The sequence below is a fragment of the Topomyia yanbarensis genome, unplaced genomic scaffold (assembly GCF_030247195.1).
Source record: "Topomyia yanbarensis strain Yona2022 unplaced genomic scaffold, ASM3024719v1 HiC_scaffold_8, whole genome shotgun sequence".
NCBI lineage: Eukaryota > Metazoa > Arthropoda > Insecta > Diptera > Culicidae > Topomyia > Topomyia yanbarensis.
In genome coordinates, this window is record NW_026684046.1 from 7,387 (window position 1) to 29,384 (window position 21,998).

A 21,998-nucleotide genomic window follows, 5' to 3' on the forward strand; every position below is an offset into this window, starting at 1 on the left:
GGCTCGGGCTAAGGGTTGTCTTCTCTATTGGCTGTACGTGTGTACAGAGCATAGAATAGAGCGACCGTGTGTACGTGTGCTCAATGAAGAGAATTATTAATTAATAAAAGTTTTGAATGCCAACAAAATTTATCCTACTGAAAGAAGTTTGACGAAAGGCCCGACACCGACAGCCTGGGAGCACCTCCAGGGTAGTTAGTTGGCAAACTGTTGAGAGTGATTTGTTTTTCATCGTTAAACCAATGGATGCTCATAAGCCTTGAATTGAAATAGGACTTTTTGCTCTATCAATATATTATATAAGGCATATAACATATAAAAATATAATCAAATGAAATGATGATACAAAAATGGTAGCTGTTATGTGTCGTAAAATCTTGAAAACATTGAAATACTTTCATATAGCTGCAGAAAAGTACCTATAAAATATTTTATCTGATTTCTTTCAAACAATTATGTTAGCGCGCATTAAAGAACCTGAAAAATTTATTCGGTTAATCAATCCATTCGTCTCCTTAATTTATCTACTATTTTGGAAATATTACTATCGTATTGCTAGACACTACTCTTAACAAAAAATTAAGATAAAACATTTATCCTATTCTAGGGAACCTAAGGTCATTTTAAGTAACGATGTCTTTTGAATTAATTAATCCTGCTTTTAGCGTTAGTTGCATTAGTAGCTCATTTGAATTCGCTTAAATAGTGTAAAGTTAAAATTCTCTTTCTTTTATTTACATTACTTGGCTTAAGCTTAGCTACACTTAGATATGATTAGATCCTTTTTCGTGGTTCCACCTCGATCACTGTCTTTCTGTTCATGCGCTGCTTACACACACTCCACACGCGGCGCACACCTTCCCTGCCTGATCGTTACGCTGCATCATACATACTGTTCGGGAGCTTCCTCATCCTTGATAGTCGTATACTGCACTTTCTTGGAAACGTGATCCACCATCGGACTGAGCAGAGTCTTCAGTTTGTCTTTGCTCATGTAGATCAATGAACCAACGAGCCCTGCTAGAATACAACTGAGACAGATCAATACAAACACCAGTGTGACGGTGTGATCCCGCTTTCCCGATCGTGCCTTCTGGCATTTTTTCATATTAAGCGACAGAATAGGTTCCTGATGCTTCTTGTTACGGAAACACATGAGATTTTCACGATTCCGTACGGTCACGTTCGTTTTGCGCATCCACTCGTACAGTGGGTTTAAAGTGCAGTTACAGTTGAACGGGTTGAATGTGAAGTCGACCATCAGATTGACTGATCGGTCGGGAAGTGTTTGAAGTGAATCCAACATATTCAAATCATGTGGTCGCAGATCTTCGAATTTGTTACGTTCTAGATCTAGGAAACGAAGTCTACTCAAACAGGTGATGTTGAAATTGATCGCTGTAAGCAGGTTGTCTCCAAGATGCAGATCCAACAATGCTGGCAAATCACAAAACACGCGTTTATCGTTGAATCTGGATATCTCATTCTGTTCGAGATGGAGTTTCACTAATTTGGTTAGGTTACTGCTAACGAAGATATCATGCAGATCCGCCGAAAGCTCCGCTGATGTGTTATCGGAAAAAGCATTCGTCAAATGCAGTTCCATTAGATTGATAAAGTTCGAAAACACTCTCGGATGGTGGTGATTATACTCGTCATCGTCGTACCGGGAAATGCTCAAATTGTTATGGTTTAGAATTAACCGTTTAACGTTCGGTACGTGATGATACGTTTTTCCACGGATCTCACGTATGTGATTGTTGCTCATATCGACGATGGTAAGATTCGCGAGATCATTGATGGCACCGAAAACGTTCCAAGGCAGCTCTTCGATGTAGTTTCCGGAAAAGATAACAACCTCTGTCTGCTTCGGCAGATACTCCAGTACGGCCGTATCTCGAAAGCCTTCATTGGTGCAATTGACAACGTAGCGCGTCTGGTAGTTGTACATTTGCGTACCGCAACTGCATTTTCCACGAAATTTTTCCCCGCAATCATTAGCGGCTGAAAACGTTACCAGTGCAAGCAGGAGGAAAACAACATTAAGTAGGTTGGACATTTTTAGAATTTTCTGAAAAGAGAGAAGATACAACATGTGGTGAGTGTTTTGTATTAGATGTGATGGATTTGAGAAATTGAAACAAATTCTGCAATGATTCCAAAATTTTGTTTTTTTATTCCCTGCTTTAGTGATGTTGAGTGGTTGGTTCAACCCTCCAGAAGTATTGTAGTGCGCTGAATGCACATCATTTTGAAATTCAGTTGAGATCGTTTTGGAGCATCAGGAGGTTGCCTAAATGTAGTTAATGACACGATTGCCGGAAAGCTAATTTATATGGCGATAAAGGGATATCTGACTGTAAAACTCTATTTCATTCTACTCTGCGATTAAAAACCTTTTGAGTGCTATGTCTGTTAATCGGTGATATTACTTTTAAATTTAATAAAGAATAGATAGTATTTTATCTTGCCTTGTTATTTTTGACGTAGAACTACGTCTTTATTTTCTATATAGGGGTGCACGTTGCAAATTCTACAAAAATGGTATGTAACGAAAAGTGGTCCAATTTTAAACGCATATAATTCAGCCATCTCACGATAAATTTTCAATTTTTTTTGCGCATATCGCCCCGAAATACTTCTAAGAATTGATTCCAATAGATAAACCCAAAGATTTTTGATATCATGGCATTAAAAATTCAAATAATGAACAACCTAGTCAAAATGTCGCGCATTTACACAGGAGATAGCGCTTCCCTAGTCCAGCACGACAGATTTGTGTACCTAGCGCGCTACGCTTCTATGAATGACGTCATCATCGACTATTTAAACGGACGGATTTCGCCGAACCAGCTCAGTTGCCTGTTGAACGGCAGGCGAAGCAGATCACTGCGCTGTGTGTTTTCACAGCCAATGTAGCTGAGTTAGAAGTCCATTACACTGTTTGTGGAGGTACGCTACACAGTGAATGCGAATGAGCTTGTCTGTTCAAACACTATGCTATCGTTTGTGTTGTGCTCGTTTCCAGCACACTTTTATATATAATTATTCGTACACAAAATAGTTTGTGCATGCGAGCTCCATTTGCAAACACGGTTAACATAGTGTCGTGGTATTAGTTGTCTCTTTCGCTCTACTCAGCTTTGTGCGCTTGGGTTTAATGTTTGAGGCGAATGTGTAGGTAGGTGGATCTAATTTGTTACTAAATTGCACAACGAAAGTTTATTAGTTACGTTCGATCAATTCATTGATTCATTATCGATTCTTGTATATTTATAGTTTCGATATATGATTTTGACCACTGTATTCGCTATATTTGTATGCGTACTTTAGGAAAGTTACAATAATGGGAAAATATAACTAGAATGCTTGGTCTATACATGAAATGTGATTATATTGTCTAAAATTTGATTTTTCTTCACTGGTCCGGATTTTTTACCACACACAATCGAAAAGTTTTTACAAGCTACTCTTATGCTATAAAGATTTAGTTCCAGATATTAGTTCGGTCACAGTTTTCTGTCTTCTTTCTTCAGATCTTCTTAAATAAGTTTAATCGGATTCGATCACCTGCTACAAATGAAATGACCTGATAACCAAGAAGGTTTGGTTCAAAATGTATTATTCGATGTTGATTGGTTGTGATTAAACCATACGCAAGAAATATGTTTGATTTATTATTACTATAAATGTACTAAGAAAATAAATATTTTACGATAAGTAGTATAGTCCTACGTCTACAGCTCGTGCAACCCCATGGGGTTACCTCTTGTAGATTTTTATTATTCATTCATACATTAACTAAAAACCATTTCTGTCTTTAACTAATCACACATATCGACTCATTCGTACCGTAACGCTTGAACAGTTTGGGTGGTCTGTTCGAACAAGGTCAGAGTTTATTGTTGTTATTGTAGGGGAAAAGCCCATTCAAGGTTCACTTCAGAAGCAGACCTCGAATGCGCGTAAAAACCCATAATCTTTTCGTATGTTTTTTCAATATCTACAATGATCTCACATTACAGATTAACAAAATTACATACAAGTTACACAGCATTACAATAACATTACAGAAATATTTTAACATAATCTTATAAGCTAAGTCAATCTTTTAAGTCTATTCTAGAAAACTTCACTAGAAACATAAAAACCGAAATGGTCATACACAGTATTGAAAACATTATACATCTCCCTTATGGGTTCGTTCTGGCCATACTCGGTGCGCTGAAAGTCGAGTCTTAAAAAGCTACGTGATCTAAGGTTTCTGGGGGGTACGTTGATGTTGATTTGTGAGAGAATATCTGGGGCATCCATTTGGCCAGCCAATATTATCCCAACAAATACCGCTCTGAATGTATTTCGCCTTTTTGCCAGAATTTCCATATCGAGCAGATGACAGCGATCGATGTATGGTGGTAGCTCTGTTGGGTTACGCCACGGTAAAGCTCTAAGAGCAAAGCGGAGGAATCTTGCTTGTACTGCTTCAATTCTGTTAGACCAAATGGTTGCGGAAGTTTCCAGGACAGACCGAACAAGTGAAAAATACACTGCCCGCAGACAATATGGATCAGTGAACTCGGCGATTCTTATTATAAAGCCAAGGTTTCTATTTGCCTGTGCTATAACGTGAGAGTAATGGTTTCTGAATGTACACCATATAAGTGTACACCCTGGGGGTATAACATAAAAGGCGTCATTGAAGAATAAAGAGAAAAGCTACGGTCCGAGATTGTTCCCTTGAGGTACACCCGACAAGTTGATGAAGCTATATGACACGTTACTTCCTAATTTCACATACAGAGAACGATCTACGAGATATGATTTAACCTACCCTGTAAAATTTGATGGAGCACTAAGCCGCTCGATCTTTTGCAGAAGAAGCCAGATCAAAGTAGGCAAACGATATTGCTTACTCTGATCACTTTACGCGAGACTATAATGTATATATTCCAGCGGTAAGGGTAGAAATTGAAGGTGTTGTCAACGATAAGAGTTTGATATGCGAGGATTTGATGCAATACGAGATTGAGTGTTTTAGAGACCGCTTTTTTGCGCCGGTAAAATGCTGGATTGCATACGCTTGAATTCAGTATTAATCGCGGAAGGTAGAATGGAAATATACCCGATCAGAAACACGCAACAGAAATATTTCAAAACTATATCTCGCATTGTTACTTGTTATAAATTTCTGTTATTTTAACTACTAACGAGGCCTAATTTATAACACAATGTGTTACAAAAATTGTGTTCTGTTATAATCTTGTTATTTCATTCTGATCGGGTAGTCTCAATCAAACTCTTATCGAATGACGTTCGCTGGTACCGCTATACCGAGGTATATCATCTTGCCTGTTCGTCTTTTTGTACCATGGGTCATGAATTACTCTAATTGTGAACAATTGGGCCACACAGCCACCTATTACAGCAATAAGGTACACTGTGGAAAGTGCGGTGAGAATCACGTGGTTAATTCGGGAAGCAAGAATGCTGAAAAGTGTCCTTACTGTGCAGAGAGTCTGCATGATATCTCGGTATGTCGCACGTCCAAACTACGCGGTGATAGTCTAAAACGTTCCCTTGCGAGACCTTCCAAGCATTCTTTCGTAGAAATGTAAAAGAAAGCTACGTTAGCAACCTCAAAGAAACTTTAATGTTCTCTCATAGAATCCCTGTCTGCACCGCGACTTTTTTAGAAGACTACAACTCTCACAGAGTTGCCTCTATGATGATAACCAGTCTTCCATAATTCACGATTTTTGCGATAACTTCAATTAGATAATTTCAAACACGGCTTCAATATAATAGATGCCTGCTCCACCAGTGTGCTCGAATGCCTTAGAATTGTCCCTCTGCTCGACATCGATGCGGTTAGATTGCACGTGGAAGGCAATATGTGTGCCTCACGATAGTGACCATCTACCTATTGTAATCTCAATCAACAACAGATCAAAGTCATCGGGATCAATCAATATTTCGTTTCACATAAAACATTGATTTGAAGTGCTGCTGCAATATGCGACAAAATGGATTCTACTCAAGAAGTTCCTCCGGAGAAAGAATACAGGTTTCTTGGCTGGCTTGATTCTCGACCGCGCGAATCAAGCTCAGACTAGACCAGTACCCGGCGCGAACACCCTAAAACGTTCTCCTAATCCTTGGTGGGACAACCAGTGCTCAAAATTATACCTGGGGAAGGCTGTCTCGGATAAGGCCTTCCAGAACTACGCTAGCTATAGACAGTAAGCGACGTTAGAAACGCAAATAAAGAGTTTGATAAAAACAAAAAAATGTAGCTACTGACGCCGGTTCGTTGACAGACTAACAAGGGAAACATCTATGAGCACTCTTTGGGGCGACGTATGTGAAACCGTAACATTACTAACGAGAGCGTGGAATGTTCAAGCCGTGGGATATTCAATTTCGCCAGGATTCCGAACCGACACTGAAAATCTACCGCGCCGCGTCTCCTCTTGTTACCGCGAACGAAACACCTTTTTGCCTTCCTCCTATAGAAAGGTTATGCAATCACTTTGAACATCGCCAACCCTATCCCGGCCGTGTGTCATATGTCATTCGACTCAGTTCGTCGAATTCCTCAAATGTCCGTGTGTGTGCGTATGTGTGTATGTATGTATGCATGTGACCAACAAATGCACATCGGTTACTCGGAGATGGACGAACCGATTTTCTCAAACTTAGTCTTTAATGAAAGATGGGTTGCTATTGAATTTCATTCAATTCCGACTTCCGGTTCCGGAGTTACGGGTTGAAGAGTGCGGCGACACAGTAAAATCACATTTTTCCCTTGCTCCTTTAGAAAGGTTATGCAATCACTCTGAACGTCGTCAACCTAATCCCGGTCAATTTTTTTTTAATATAGGTTTTTGTGTATTTTGACAGGAGCGTAGTTAGGGTTATGCGGTGAGGGGTAGTATCCCCCTCCACTTACACATCACACACCAGCCTTCCCCCATCAGGTCCACAACCATCAGACTTTCTCCCGAAAAAAAATTTCCTGGTGCCTTCAGAATAAACTTTCCTCCGAAACCCCCGAACCCTTCTCCTGGATCCGTCACCGGATCAGGTTTTTGATGCTGGAGTTCTCACTTACTCTCCTAATCATGTAACAAAAAAGCCGCCGTCCAGACAAAATCAAATTCAACTTGTTGAAAATTTTGCCAGACTCTGGCAAGAGACGCTTGTTGAATTTGTTAAACAAGTTTCGTGAGGGTAACATTGTCCCACATAATTGGAGACAAGTGAGTGTCATCGCCATCCAAAAACCAGGAAAACCTTCCTCCGACCACAACTCGTATCGGTCAATTGCAGTACTATGCTGTATTGGAAGTTATTCGAGAAAAAGATCTTGTTTCACCCTAACAATTGGGTCGAAACAAATGGCTTACTGTCAGATACACAATTTGACTTTCGCAAAGGCAAAGGGACGAACGATTGCCTTGCGTTGCTCTTAACAGAAATTCAAATGTTTGCAAAGAGCAGATGGCATCAGTTTTCTTGGACATTAAGGAAGCTTTTAGTTCAGTTTCTGTCAATATTCTATTAGAGAAGCTGCACTACTATGGTCTTTTGCCTACTTTTTGCTATACTCGTTGTCGGGAAAGCACATGCATTTTTCGCATGGTGATGTATTGACATTTTGAATTTGCTACATGAGTCTTCCCCCTGGGCTCATGTTTAAGCCCCTTTTTATACTTTTTTATATTATTTTTATTTACGATAAGTCTTGAAGTGTAGTCGGGCGAGCTCCCGCTAAAAATCGGTTTTAGGAACTTTCATACCGATTGCTCATTCGATCCGATATCTTGAAGCCATTAGTGTGGAAAACTTCGAGAGGCTTGTCGAACTCAATTCTCAGACCCATTTTATGTCCTTGAACTTTGACTACATGGCCCCGATTTAATCCTTCTTCTTATAATGTTGATCAAATTTTCCCAACATGTTTATGCCCTGATGACGGTCGATGAACAAAATTCCAACATTGCAAAAATAACTGTCACCCTAGTAAAATCATATTGTAAAATCCATTTTTCAAATGTATTTTGCTCCACATAACCAAGCATAGAATCCTAACGTTCATGAACGAGAAAAGCACGATTGCACCACTAGGATTAAAGCATGATTTCCAGCAAATTCTACCTGACATTAGTCTACAGTTCAATGAGATTTGAATTCTGATCAGCCAGCTTGCTCGTTTACAATTTACAAACTATGCTCAATGATCCTTTTTTGGAAGTTTGATGGGGGAAAATAAACCACTGTTTGCACGTGCTCTCGAATAACAGAGCAAAAAATACGTCCTATCATCCCGATGATGCCTATAAAAAACAGCTTTAGCAGTGCAATCAATTTTCCATTTTCCGCAAACATAAAACTTTTTGCTAGAGCCTTTTCAGATGGCAGCTTGTGGGAAGCACAAGACGAAACGTGATTGCTATGCTGCTACTATGCAAAACAGCTTCGTAATATTGATTAACTTTTATTGAGCATGTGTACAACGAAACAACAGATCGTGTTATCGTTGTCGGGGAACCCAAGCCGGTAATTTTATACAGATTTTTTCCTGATTCACAATTATTCAAAGTGAGTCTCACAACCATAAAGGCGAAGATTTTTAGGTTGTCGCATTTGTCGGACAAACCGCATTGAATGGAAGGTTTTTTTTTCTAGTTCGATATTGTCAGATTTTCCTCAAATTTTTTATATATTTATATTTTGTTTTGAGCCTCTTGACTAGAAAAATAATCGATTATAATTGGGGATTTTATAACACTTAATGGCAAATAGATTAGTTTCATGAACATCACTCCGAAGATCAATAATTTTTAAATCTAATTTTTCCGTTGGAGAAATACCTGTTTCATATTTTATGTACTTTTTTTTTGTATCTACTACTTTAACACTATAGTCCGATTTTGACAACAGTTTAAACACCTTTGTTTTCAACATTTCAAACGAATTTTATTGAAAATCATATGTTTACACAGGGAAACAGATCGAAATAACGAACTAATGAAAATCTGTGAAAAACAATGCAAAAGGAAGTGTGTATCATTTTAATGTAGAACCACGTTTTTGTTTTCGATATTGTACATCTAACAAATTCAAGTGTCTCAACTGTTCAACGATATGGTATATCTAACAAGCCGACTGTCTCAAAAGTGAAAAGCATTTCAGCCGAGTGTTTTCAGCTTTGGGGCACACCTTGAAACATTCGCACGTATTTAAGTGAATGGTTTTACATCCGTTAACTGCGTTTTAGGTTAAATTAAATCACGGCTGTTTGGCTTGTACGTATCGAAAATTTTGAGCCCTAGTTAGCTCGATTTTTACCGTAAGCCTACCCTTTCAAAGCTGTAGTTTAAAATGATGTGTCCTATTTATATTCAGTCAGGTTCAATTCAGTTTATTTTCAGTCAAATGGTGTCTGATTTTATTGATACTTCTATTGGCCCTCAATGTAATCTAATATAGGTATACGCGAATCTTAAGCACGGTTGCGCATTGTATGGGTTATTTCTTCTAACTGCGTTATGAACTAAACGGAAAGGTGGCAATATAGTTGCCACAGCCTTATACAGGGTTAAACGTTCTGTACGCACGCATTCTTATTCCATCTAGGTATATATAAAAACAGATAAGATCAATGTGCGTTTCATTGGCATTAATTTTTTGGAAAACCCGAAGTAGTAAGTTAATTAATTAGTAAATTAATGTTATAATCAACATATTCTGTACATAGAAGTGTAGTTCTACGTCAACAGGTCGTAAAACCCGTTTCTAGATTTCGTGTCTAACTAAGGGCTAAATCGGTCTGCTAATTATTTTTTGAAATACAAAGCTACATCTCAGAGAGATCACTTTTAAACTATACCAGAAAAAACATCTTTATTCTAGTGAGTGAAATATGAATTTGAGATGTATTATATGAAACAAGTTCTTGTTGTTTTATTTCGGGCTTTTGTATTCAAAATGTCATATGAAGTAAGACGCTCCTAATTCAACATCATTTCACATTACGCACACTTATCTATAATAATCTATAGCAGGACCGCATGTGCACTTTGTGGTTAGCAGTAGGACTGTTAAAATGCAGTCGCTGGCCCTATTATCATCTTCAAACATTTTATAGCAATATTTTTCAACTGATCGTCATTTTCCCTACTCATGCTAATTATACATGTAATTTCTAAAAGAAGCGCACGTTCAAACATAGATGGCAGCTGGGTAAAGCACGAAAACGTAAATTAAACGAATAAACGTCCAACACAGTATGCACATTAAAGCGTGTAAAATACATATTAATTAAATTGAAGGCACGCTTCGAAATAGCTAACGGTAAGGTTTTTGTTTGTTGCAGTTCGTGATATGTTGTTAAAATAACGAAACAGTACTTTTAGCTTCAGCATAATAATATAGCCAGGAACTATAATTCAATAATAATCCCTCCCCAGGGTAAAATCGATCACTGTTAATAAATATAATTGTTTCCATTATCAGCTGTATAATGGTATATCCGGCAAGCGGACCAGAACTAGATTTTCGGGAAATTCATTACTTATTAACACTGATAAATATGATAGCGGGAAGTATCAATATTGGGACAGTAAGTAATAGCTTATAATAGAGTAGAATGCACAGTGGTAGGAAACGCCAAAAACGTGAACTTAATTCACTAGAGGCCAAACCATCGAATATATTCACATGGTGTCTTTGGAGGAATTGTTCGTATGAATATTCCCCACAATCTGATAACAATTGAAATTAGGCATGGCTTACTATGATCTAACTAAAAAAATAACTTTATACTCTGACGAGGTAGAAAGTTGGTGTCTTCGACAAAGTTTAAGAGATGCTCATAGTGAAGAATTTTGTTGAAGAATTTGAGGTTGTAGGACTAAAGATTGTCGATTTATAAGGCGTTTTCTATGGCAACCCCCTTAAATCTAGTTTTTTTTTTAATATAACTTTTTTCATTGTGACTTTTCGTGCAAACTATGTTCTAGACAAATGTGTAGGTATCAAAACTACATAATATTGCCGAAGACTGCATGTAAAAATACTCATTCATTTAAAAGTTATTGAAGACTTTTACATTTTTTTACACCAACTTCAACTATGTATAAGAAAGAAAGGTGCAAACCAAAATGCACGAACAGGCATTTTTTTCACTGTCTAAACTATGCCCCATAAAGATAAAAAGGTTTGGTGCGTGGCACTCTAGAACCCTATGAATAGGGTGCGTTTACTTTATCATGTTATTTACCTTTTCCATACAAAAATCAGCAAAATCAGCAGCCCTCTATGGAAATACTAGAGCCTAAGTTTGTCCATACTAGAGCTGTTCCGGCATTAAATACATCACCATATATTACTGTTAGTTTTTTTTTTATTTCGATTATAGAAGTTTTAACTTTAAGGTCATTCGCCTCTTCGGGTTAGAAAAATCTCATGAAAAATTTCTAACCCTATGTGCGGGGTCGGGACTCGAACCCAGGTGCGCTGCGTACAAGGCCATCCATTTACCAACTACGCTACACCCATCCCCTACTGTTAGTTCTGAAATAAAGGGTTAAAGTCGTAATAATTATCCTTTCTTACTTTTGTAAGCACGTCTTGAGTAAATACCCAAGCAACCAAAAGTTGATATAAAGGAACTACATAAGCTTCTCGTTTTAAGTAATTTTGCAATACGTTTTATGTTTTATGTTTTATGCTTAACCCGCTATTAGTTAAGCAGTTCTATTAAAGCTTGAGCAGCTTGAAAGTTCGCTAAGAACTTTTTGTGAATTTTAAAGTGTGCTTTTTAAGTATTATCCGAACTTCTGTTTGCTTGGGTCAAAAGTTACAGTTGTTCAAAAACTCAATACATACGCCCGATACCGGAAACTGACAATTCCCTTGCGCCTACTTCATAACAAAGGCGCAAGTGTAACCAAACGGCGAGTAATCAATTGCATTTGATGACGGAATGAGACAAACTTCAGCTCTAGTATTTCCATAGAGGGCCGCCTTGGGGGAGATCTGATTTTTCCAGCATTTGCTTCTATTGCACTTTAATTTGTTTACGAAGTGGTTTACCCGTTTTTGCCCGTTTAAAAGTTATCGGCATTGGAAAAGGAGCTATTTTCAATAAAAAAAATGTGAATATCTCCACACATACTAGCGATAGCAAGTTTCCGTCTTCGGCAAAGTAATGCAGTTTAATAGTCCAAACAATGTTCTAGAACATTTAAATAATGGAAAAAATCTAGAAGAAAACTTATGATGAAAAAACTGTTTTTAAGGGGCCTTTTACAAATAATGTCTCATATCTCAAAAACCTTAAAAGATAGAGAGTTGAAATCTTCGAATAAAATATTTGTAACGAGTTTCTCTACAACTTTGCTGAAGTAAGTATTTGTCTATCTGAATTATTGAAGAAAATAAATTTCGTAACTCACTATTAGGGTGATTAATCATTAATCTGATAAGTCAGAAAGAAGGGGGGTTCTACTCCAAGAAACTTTCTCAAAGACACCATATTGCTAAAGTCAACCGTTTTGACGCAATCTAAAAAAACCCTCTTTTTTGCTCTTTGGGACCACTGTGCACTGTGGAATGGGGTCACAGGTATGGGGATACAATAGGCACAGTCTTTGTTATGTTATTACAGAGGTCGCTCATATTGCGTGAATTAAATACACGGTAGAGATCATCGTTGACGACGGTCATTTCGGCTGTTACCGTGGATCAACTGTATTAGTTATAAAATCGTTTATGTTTTCGCGTGTTGATCTGCGAAAACGCATTGTCTTTCGTCTTCAGTAAAATGCATTTAATCAATGGAAAAAAATAACAAGTGAGTTTTTTCTTACATAAAAATTAAGACTGAACGCGAGTATTCGATATTCTTGTTTTTGAAAAAAAAAATCGGAAATAAATATGAAACGTACGCTTGGGGCACGATAGGTCAGCCGTTTGGGGGCATTATAGGTCACTAATATAATGTAAATTTGAATGATTTTGACAGGAAAATTGTGCGTAATTTCATGCAAAAAACACCAAAGTGAAGAGGACATAAAAAACGCTATTGCATTTGTTCAAGATCGCGCCAGCATTCGATCAGTCTCTAAACAATTCAAGGATGCGTTCGAAGCATTAAGTGCTCGTGTGAAAGGAAAGTGCTCGTTATCAATGAAAGCGCATCAGATAAGCAACCACGTGAACCAGAATGCACAACTTCAATTCCACGCTCTGGCAATGACAAGGATCCCGAAGAAGTCATTTGCAAGTACAAAACCAGACTCAGAAAAACATGTTCATTCGACATTTCCTACTGCGGTTTCATGATTTCACACATCATTTGCCACTTCCTCATTTTCTTACCTGAATGTCGTCGATGAATTCCATTTATTATTTGTGTTATTAATTTTTAAATAATCTGAAGTATTCATACTCCTCACGTTAAAGTTAAACCGCTGATTTTCTAGGTATGTGCATTGTTTTATTAAATCTCGAATATAATGACCTATCGTACCCCCACATTTAAAAACTACAAGCCCAATGGGGTTGCGCGAGCTGTAGACGTAGGACTATACTACTTAATGTAAAATATTTATTTTCTTAGTACATTTATAGTAATAATAAATCAAATATATTTCTTACGTATGGTTTAATCACAACCAATCAACATTGAATATTACATATTGAACCAAACCTTCTTGGTTATCAGGTCATTTCATTTGCAGTAGGTGATCGAATCCGATTAAACTTATTTGAGAAGATCTAAAGATAGAAGACAGAAAACTGTGACCGAACTAATATCTGGAAATAAATCTTTATAGCATAAGATTAGCTTGTAAAAACTTTTCGATCGTGTGTGGTAAAAAACCCGGACCAGTGAAGAAAAATCAAATTTTAGACACATTCGCCTCAAACATTGAACCCAAGCATACAAAGCAAAATGAATCAACGCTGATTATTATGAGTAGAGCGAAAGAGACAACTAATACCACGACACTTTGTTAACCGTGTTTGCAAATGGAGCTCGCATGTACAAACGATTTTGTGTACGAATAATTATACATAAAAGTGTGCTGGAAACGAGCACAAAACAAATAATACACAAATACACTGGCTGTGAAAACACGCAGCGCAGTGATCTGTTCCGCCTTCCGTTCAACAGGCAACTGAGCTTGTCCGGCCAAATCCGTTCTTTGAATAGTCGATGATGACTTCATTCATAGAAGCGTAGCGCGCTAGGTACACAAATCTGTCATGCTGGACCTGGGAAGCGCTATATTCTGTGTGCAAATGCGCGATATTTTGACTAGGTTGTACATTATTTAAATTTTCAATGTCATGATATCAAAAATCTTTAGATTTATCTATTGGAATCTATTCTTAGAAGTATTTCGGGGCGATATGCGCAAAAAATTTGAAAATTTATCGTGAGATGGCTGAATTATATGCGTTTAAAATTGGACCACTTTTCGTTACATATTATTTTTGTGGAATTTGCAACGTGCACCCCTATATCGAAAACAAAGACGTAGTCCTACGTCAAAAAACATCGAAAAAGGATACCTACGCCTTGTTGGATTTAGCTTGAAAAATATTTAGCAAATATTGCCAGATGTATAACCTTCCCAACGAGTGCTTGTTTATCAAAATCAGTGCAAAAATACCATCGCATTGCAAACTGACCTACTTGACCCCACTCTACTCTATTAGGTTTCACACCATCCGACATAACCCCTCAAAATGAGCCGGATGAACTTTGTCTGACAATACTCGGTGGTTTGTTTACATGGTAGTTACGTGAGTTCGAATGCAACAGATGAACATCCGTTGCACTCAAACTCACGAAGCTGACGAAGAAAACAAACCACAGAAAATTGTCAAACATGAAATATATTGATCATGAGTTTATTCGTGTCGTCATCTTGTAGAACTCAATATATGGAAAACCCTGAATGTGGTTTATTATTTCTTGCGAAAAGAAGTCATGTTGATCGATGCACTTATAACAATTCCATAGTAATTCTTCAAAAGGGCTAATGAGACTTTTGTAAACAAACTTATTTCGCTCATTATTCCGCTACCGAGTTGAATTTCATGAAAAATACACATGAATCAACATCTTTATCCTTGGTAGAATCAATTTCAAATGTTTTCTAAGTTGAAATGATAACAAATTAGGAGAAATCAGCAAAACAAAAGTTTGTTTACAAATCCGATTAGCCCTATTCAAATGTTGATATGGAATTGGTATGGGGACCGCTGGTCAATTCGAACCATCAGCTGTATTCTCCACTATGGAAACACTGCCTATACATATATTCATGGCTGTCATGTAGCTATGTTATAGGTATCTCACAAAATTTGACATTTCTTGAGCATTTTTTCAAAACGTCATATCTGCAATGAGTTACTCTCTTTGTTTACTTTCTCTTTCGATTTTTATGGCGTCACTATAACATTTTTCACTTATTTTACAGTACAGATCGAAAGACGGTGGTTTTAACTAGCATATTATGCAAAGAGTTGAGGGATAAATGTTAAAATGACCGAATTATTAACAGAAGAGAAAGTAAACAAAGTGAGTAACTCATTGCAGATATGATGTTTTGAAAAAACGCTCAAGATTTCTCAGTTTTTGTGTGTATTTGCTAGGGGCTCCTGGTAGTTCAGAGCACTCTTTTGTAATTTTGCACGCTAAATAGCTAAATTTTTCTTGGTAATAATAATTAATTAAACGATTTAATTAGTTGTTAATTAAATGATTTAATTATTTTCTTGCGAAACATCACGTAACACTAGGAAATTTCCTCAGAAACACGAATACAAGTGTTTTGGTTTTTGGAGCTTGCATCAATTCGGCGCCAGCTTGGCCCTGTCCCTAAGTTAGTATTAGATTATAATGATAAGAAGTCGAAACGCAAATTCCATAACTAATTTATAAAAAAGGGCATATTTAACTGATCAGGTTACCAAGATTAAATAAAAATTTGCAAATCGGTTGACAGGTTGCAGTTCTAAAGCTCAATCCTTACTAGGTCCGAATTGGACTAGTTCGCCAAATTATTTCGATCACTACAAATAAAAAGCATGGCGAACTATCGTAGACTATCGGTTCGAGATTAATTCGGTTCATCTCAGATATTTTTTTTACTTATTCTAGTGGGTTTGATGAAGATAAGAATTTAAATTCAACAATTTGTTGTACTAATGAAACGAATAAATCGTCGCTATTGTGCTATCTTATGACAAACGCCATTTTGGGGTAAACTGAGTTAGATACGCCACATTACTTGTCTAAAAAATCTCTACAAAGTGGCGTTTACAGAATTTTGATATTCTACTTGGTTACTGAGATATAGCGAGAAACGCGCTGAGAAATTTTAAATTTTTTGCTTCAAATGACTGTGTCTGGGGATTCGCTCAAATTATCTTTATGTATGAGATGTTTTTATATGTAAAACTATCTGATAAACACAATGGCATAATCATTTTCGAAACAAAAATGCACGAACTGTGACAAAAATGCAATTTAAGTTTTAAACTGGAAATATAGCATATTTGGCAACACTGTAACCAAAAATAACTATTTTTTCTAGATTCCCTGACTCATTTCCTTCCAAATGCATCTCACCGATTGTTTATAGACCAAATGAAGCCAAAGATATGAATAAAAGTTAATAATTGATGATTTTTTTCTATGGAAAATTTTAAATGCACGATTATGACATGCCATACAAATTATGTTATCAATACACACCTATGAGACGTGTGAGACCGACTTTTGTTTACATTTTTAAAGAAAACTCGCAATGTAGTTAACCGATTTTCGCAATATTTGAGAGATTAATGCAGAATAGATAGAAGCATCATTTGTTTTCTTTTAATTGTTTATACCATTTATAAGTTTCAAGATATTCAATTTCAAACTTTAAAAATCGTTTTTCTCGAAATGTGCAAAATGGCGCTTGTCATAAGATAGCACAACAGCGACGAAATCTCGCTGCTGTATGCCTCACACTGTATTTCTTTGATATGTTTTCGCTTCAAGTGTTGGATATTTAATTATGGTAACCGAAACCAATGGACGCACGACTGACGTAAATTTGTGTAGTGCCATTGTTCAATTTTTATTATTTGAAAACGTAACTATTCTGATTATTCTGCCCTCTGCCATTAGCATATCCTGAATGGAAAACAAAAAAGTTTATGTTGCCCGTGATACTGCTATGCTGATCAAACTAAACTTCGCTCAAACTATTTTAAAATCCAATCCAAATAGTGCAGAAATCCTTTGCAAAATAAGCACAACGTGGATGCTTGCAACTGCATAGGTACTGATTTCGGTACGAGAACGATAGGGCAGTCGTCATGAGCAGCTCTGCAGCTCTGCCTGCATCTGAGCGATTTGAAATAATTTGACGGAAAAACGAAAACTTTGCTCAACGTGCGACGACTGATGCACAACATGGAAAGAGAAAATAACCCAACAAGCGGGGGCCAGCCGGAAAAACTAATTAAATATACAGTACAGGCCAGCGTACTTCTAGTTTTTCAATTGTTTATGTTCGTAAGGTCCGAAAGCTGAAATTCAAAGCTTCACCAGCACCGGCAGAAGAATGGTGGAAGTGGAATTCCACGAATTTAGCTTTATGTAGCTGTCCGCTGTATGCACATTTCGTAAGCTGAAAGGATTTTGGGGGTGGATTTCCTTCTATTGTTTGTTTTAGGCTTGCAGCGTGGCATGCTTAGTAAACTGCATACAGAACCGGTGCCGAGGGATAATCGTAGCGCTATCGTTGGCTAGACTGAGTCAACTGAAAGTTACGTGCAACCATAATTTTAATTGGATTAATTTAGTGGCATTAGAATAGTGAGCTGTACATTTAGTGCGAGTATTTACGTTTTGAGTGAATCTAGAAAGCTGGCCAATGTTTGATGCTCAACTCTGGCCAACTGAAAAGCAAAGGGAAGAAATGTACCAGAGGAAGAGGATACTATAGCTTCGTGGTCAGAGAAATAATAGATTACATGGACATCATCATGATAAAAATGAGTAAGGATTACCTAATTTGTAACGGAGTAACGAAGGTAAAGAGAATCTCTTTTTAAAAACACGGAGTTCTTACCCAGGACTTAGTCTTTTTGGTAGTACAGTGAAGTACAGTAGAATTCAAAGCACGTGTTCTTAATTAATGAATCTTAGTCAAAATCCAGTTCAGGATATTTCTACATAAAAATTTGTTAATAAAATTCCAAAAAGCAATATTCCAACAAGCATTCAGCAGTCTACTTAGAACAGCCGTTAAGCAAGCCAGAAACTTACATTTCTGAAATAATATTGAAGCTTCAGAATATTTTTTCGCCGAATTAATCGCAGTTTTGGAATGGATACTAAACCCTTTCTAATCATACATGCGATTGTCGATAAAGGTTGTAATAAAGATAAACTAAACCCTTTCCATTCCAAAACGTATAATATTTTTCCCTTACAAATATTTCAATGAAAAAAATTGGTTCATTCGTTCGGTTTCGTTTAACCGATATCCAATTAGACTACTAAAGGGTGTTGCGATCAAAATTTGGTCAAAGTTTTGCACGCAAGTTGATAGAAAAATTAATAAATAATTAATTATATTTCTTTTTGAAGTTTAATTAGTATTAAATACGGAAAAACTTTTCACCTAAGCTCCCGGTTAACCGAATCCGAATTGTCGGCCATTTTGTTTGATCTACTTTATTTGCTGCAGAACGTAGGCTTGTCATAAACTGCTTTCAGTTTCCCACAGTGTTTTGGGTCTTCATCAAGTTCCGCTTGACGATGGTTGGGCGGAGTTCCAACGTCTTGGGAGGGTTTTTGTTCTTGGTAAGTAACGGTATATTATTGGTAGCATATCACTCCGTGGCCTTTTTCCATAATGAAAGCATTTCCAGTCCGGTCATCATAGAATCCCACGTAAAGTAACGATTGTTTTGAAATGAAGCAATCGATTCTATCAAACGACGACAAATTACTCCGCTATGTTTGAATCAGGGCAGGCTTCTCGATAAGTATATTGATATTACAAAAGGTGTGCAGTTCCCTCAACTGCGTATGTAGGGGTAATCTGCATAAAAATAGTATTCAGATTTCATTGAAAATGCATGTATTCTGTTACTTTTTTTTTCTTTTGATGGATAGCATTGTGAAATAGTACATCCAAAAGATAATGAAAAAGTGAAAAATGATGTTTAACATGCATAAAATCAAGGTTGTTCATTTTAGCATACCTGGTATAACGTCAATACATTTGCGTAGTCACCTGTGTTCGATTCCCAACCCCGCACATAGGGTTAGAGTTTTTTTTTTCAAAAATAGATATTTCTATCTTGAAAAGAGGCGAATAATCCTAAAGTTAAAACCTCAATAATCAAAATAAAAAAATATTATCGACGAAGGCTATCACATGAACCATTAAAGAGGTTACGCTAGTGCAACAACGTATTTTATTTTAAAGTATTAAAACAACATCTGGCGTATTTTTGTTCCATGTGGTACGCCTGTTCGGCGGTGATCACAGTACGGAATAATTATATCAAATATTTACCTGGAAATTTGCGTGAACGAGTGTCTAGAAAGCGTCTGCTGTCTTTCCTGAAGCAACAGGACCCTCGTTTTCGTAATTTCCAGGTTGATGCTTTAAATATTTTATACACATACTCAACTTGTAATATTTGAATTTTTCCCATACGCCGAATAGTTTACGCCTTTTCAGTTAATGTTCAATTTTATATGGTAACAAACTTACAAAGTTTAAAGAATCATGACATGAAGCAAAATATCATATAAAAAAAGATTTTTCGCTAAACAGTGCGAATATTTTTTTTACGAAAACAAAAAATTGGTTGTTAATCTGACGTGGAATGATTGATATCTAAAAACACACAGACCATATTCATAAATTATACCGTACATTTCCTAGCATCTGTAACAGCCTTCCAAATAACTTCAGCTACTTGACATATCATAGGAAAGAACACTGCCAGTGTTTTGGGTGCAGCAAAACTAGTCACAGAGAAAACGAATGAGTGCAAATCTAGAAATTAAATCTTCAACATCTACATGGCTGGACTGTAAACTTCAGCTGACATATTCTAAAGATAAGCTCATTCCAGCGTGTAATTCCCATTTGCATCGTTGGGTTCAGTCAAGATAGTTCTTTGCTGGCCATTCCAAATAACAAACGATTCTTCGTCCTTTTGTGGAATGCTAGTCGAGAAAAAATGATTGCGTTGATTGCGAATGATTGTAGCACAAACCTACATTGTAGGTTTTCTTTCATTATTTTTTTCCTTCATACTTCGCAAATACGTCAAACCATAACTTTGGCCCCTAATCATACTTTGAAGTATTTCCCTAATTATCACTTAGGGATTCCATGAGCCGACCGCAAAATATGACCATCGTCGCTTCGAACGAAGCTTTGCAGTTGTGTTCGGTTTAAGAATCTCCATGATTTTCTCTGCCAATTGCAATATTGTCATACAAGAGCAATTTTTCAAAAGGGCGTAGACGTTTCTACGCGCATTAATTTCAATTTTTTTTATTCGATTACTGTATTACTGTAGTTTATACAGCAAAACTATCTGAGAACGAGTTAGAGGAAATCAATATTTCTGTACGAAAAAATATTCACTGAAAAAATTTTTGTTTCATGTTTAACAAAACTTTTGTTTAATTTTTTAACAAAAAATCATTTTTCACAAAAAGTTTCGATAAAAAAGTTTTGTAACAATAAGTTTATACATGTTTTTAAATGTCATACTAATTGACATACAAAACACTAATTTTAATACAGAATATAATTCTAAGAACCATTTTAAATGCAACTGGAAAATTTATGGGCCTGTCGAAAAACCTATTATTGTTGATGGAGAAACGCGAATAACTTATGAAAAGGTAGTAATAAAACAAAATAATTGTATTGTCAAAACCAAAATTTAAAATATCCTGAGAACTACTACATTTCAGAAAATTTTAGTTATGAGCCTTTTTGATTTAAAATAGTGTATTTAAATAAATAAATAAATGAATAATTAAATAAATAAATAAAATCACATTCAAAGTGACAATGTATTTTTGACTGCAAATAGTATGAATTATAAAAGTATGTCAAAAGTTGTTGTTAGGAAAACTTTTTATTGAAAGCTTCTCTATAATCCAAATACACTGAAAAAGTATCTATTACGTCTTTAAAACGATAAACAATTGATCGTTGACGTTTTATGATAGGGTAATGCGAATAACTTTGAAAAAAGAGCATAATTAGCTTTCTGTTAAATGCATTTTGATTTACAATTATGTTTAAAACTTTATTCTGTAATAAAATTATTCTGTAATAAAATTATAGTTTTGTATATCAATTAGTATGACATTTAAAAACATATATTATGTTATGGTTACAAAAACTTTTTTACCGATAAGTTCTCCATCATGTAATCACATTCAAAATGTTTCTTTTCTCTTTTTGTCAACAAAAAAAAATAAAAAATGAGTTTTTTGCAATTTAAATTTTTAACATAAATTTTTGTTTTTGTGAAATGACACAATATTTTTTTCAGTATATGTTTTTTCGTACAGAAGTATTCATTTTCTGTAACTCGTTCTCAGATAGTTTTTCTGTACAGTAATCGAACAAAAAATATTTGAAATTAAGGCACTTATTGACTGTGGGAAATGTTAAGTCTTCCATGCCGGTGAAACATGTGAAAGTTTCATTGGAACGTAAGATGGTCGGTCACGAACCGGTCGGTTCCGACAGCATGAAGTAACAAGTTACTTTACGCTTGTCCGGACATGTTGTAGACTCAGGCGATTCGCATTTCTAATGAAAAAAGATCCTGACTCCTACGGTAGCAGACAAAGGGTTAAGTCGCCGGTAAACTCTAAGCTTGCTCATATGACCCTTTGCACGCTTTTCCAAACTTTCTCCCTTCAA

The 21,998-nt window shown here is 36.3% G+C and overlaps 1 protein-coding gene across 2 annotated transcripts in view; it reads right to left on the bottom strand.

Moving 5' to 3' along the window:
• Positions 1–444: 444 nt before the first annotated feature.
• LOC131696149 (phospholipase A2 inhibitor beta-like) overlaps positions 445–21,998 on the bottom strand; it is a 51,765-nt gene continuing 30,211 nt past the window's right edge. The window contains exon 2 of one of the 2 annotated variants that reach the window (XM_058984687.1): positions 445–2,071. In XM_058984687.1, the coding sequence (XP_058840670.1) occupies positions 884–2,071 (1,188 nt within the window). In that variant the 3' untranslated portion in view covers positions 445–883. The remainder of the gene's footprint in view (positions 2,072–21,998) is intronic. The other variant, XM_058984689.1, reaches the window with a different exon arrangement.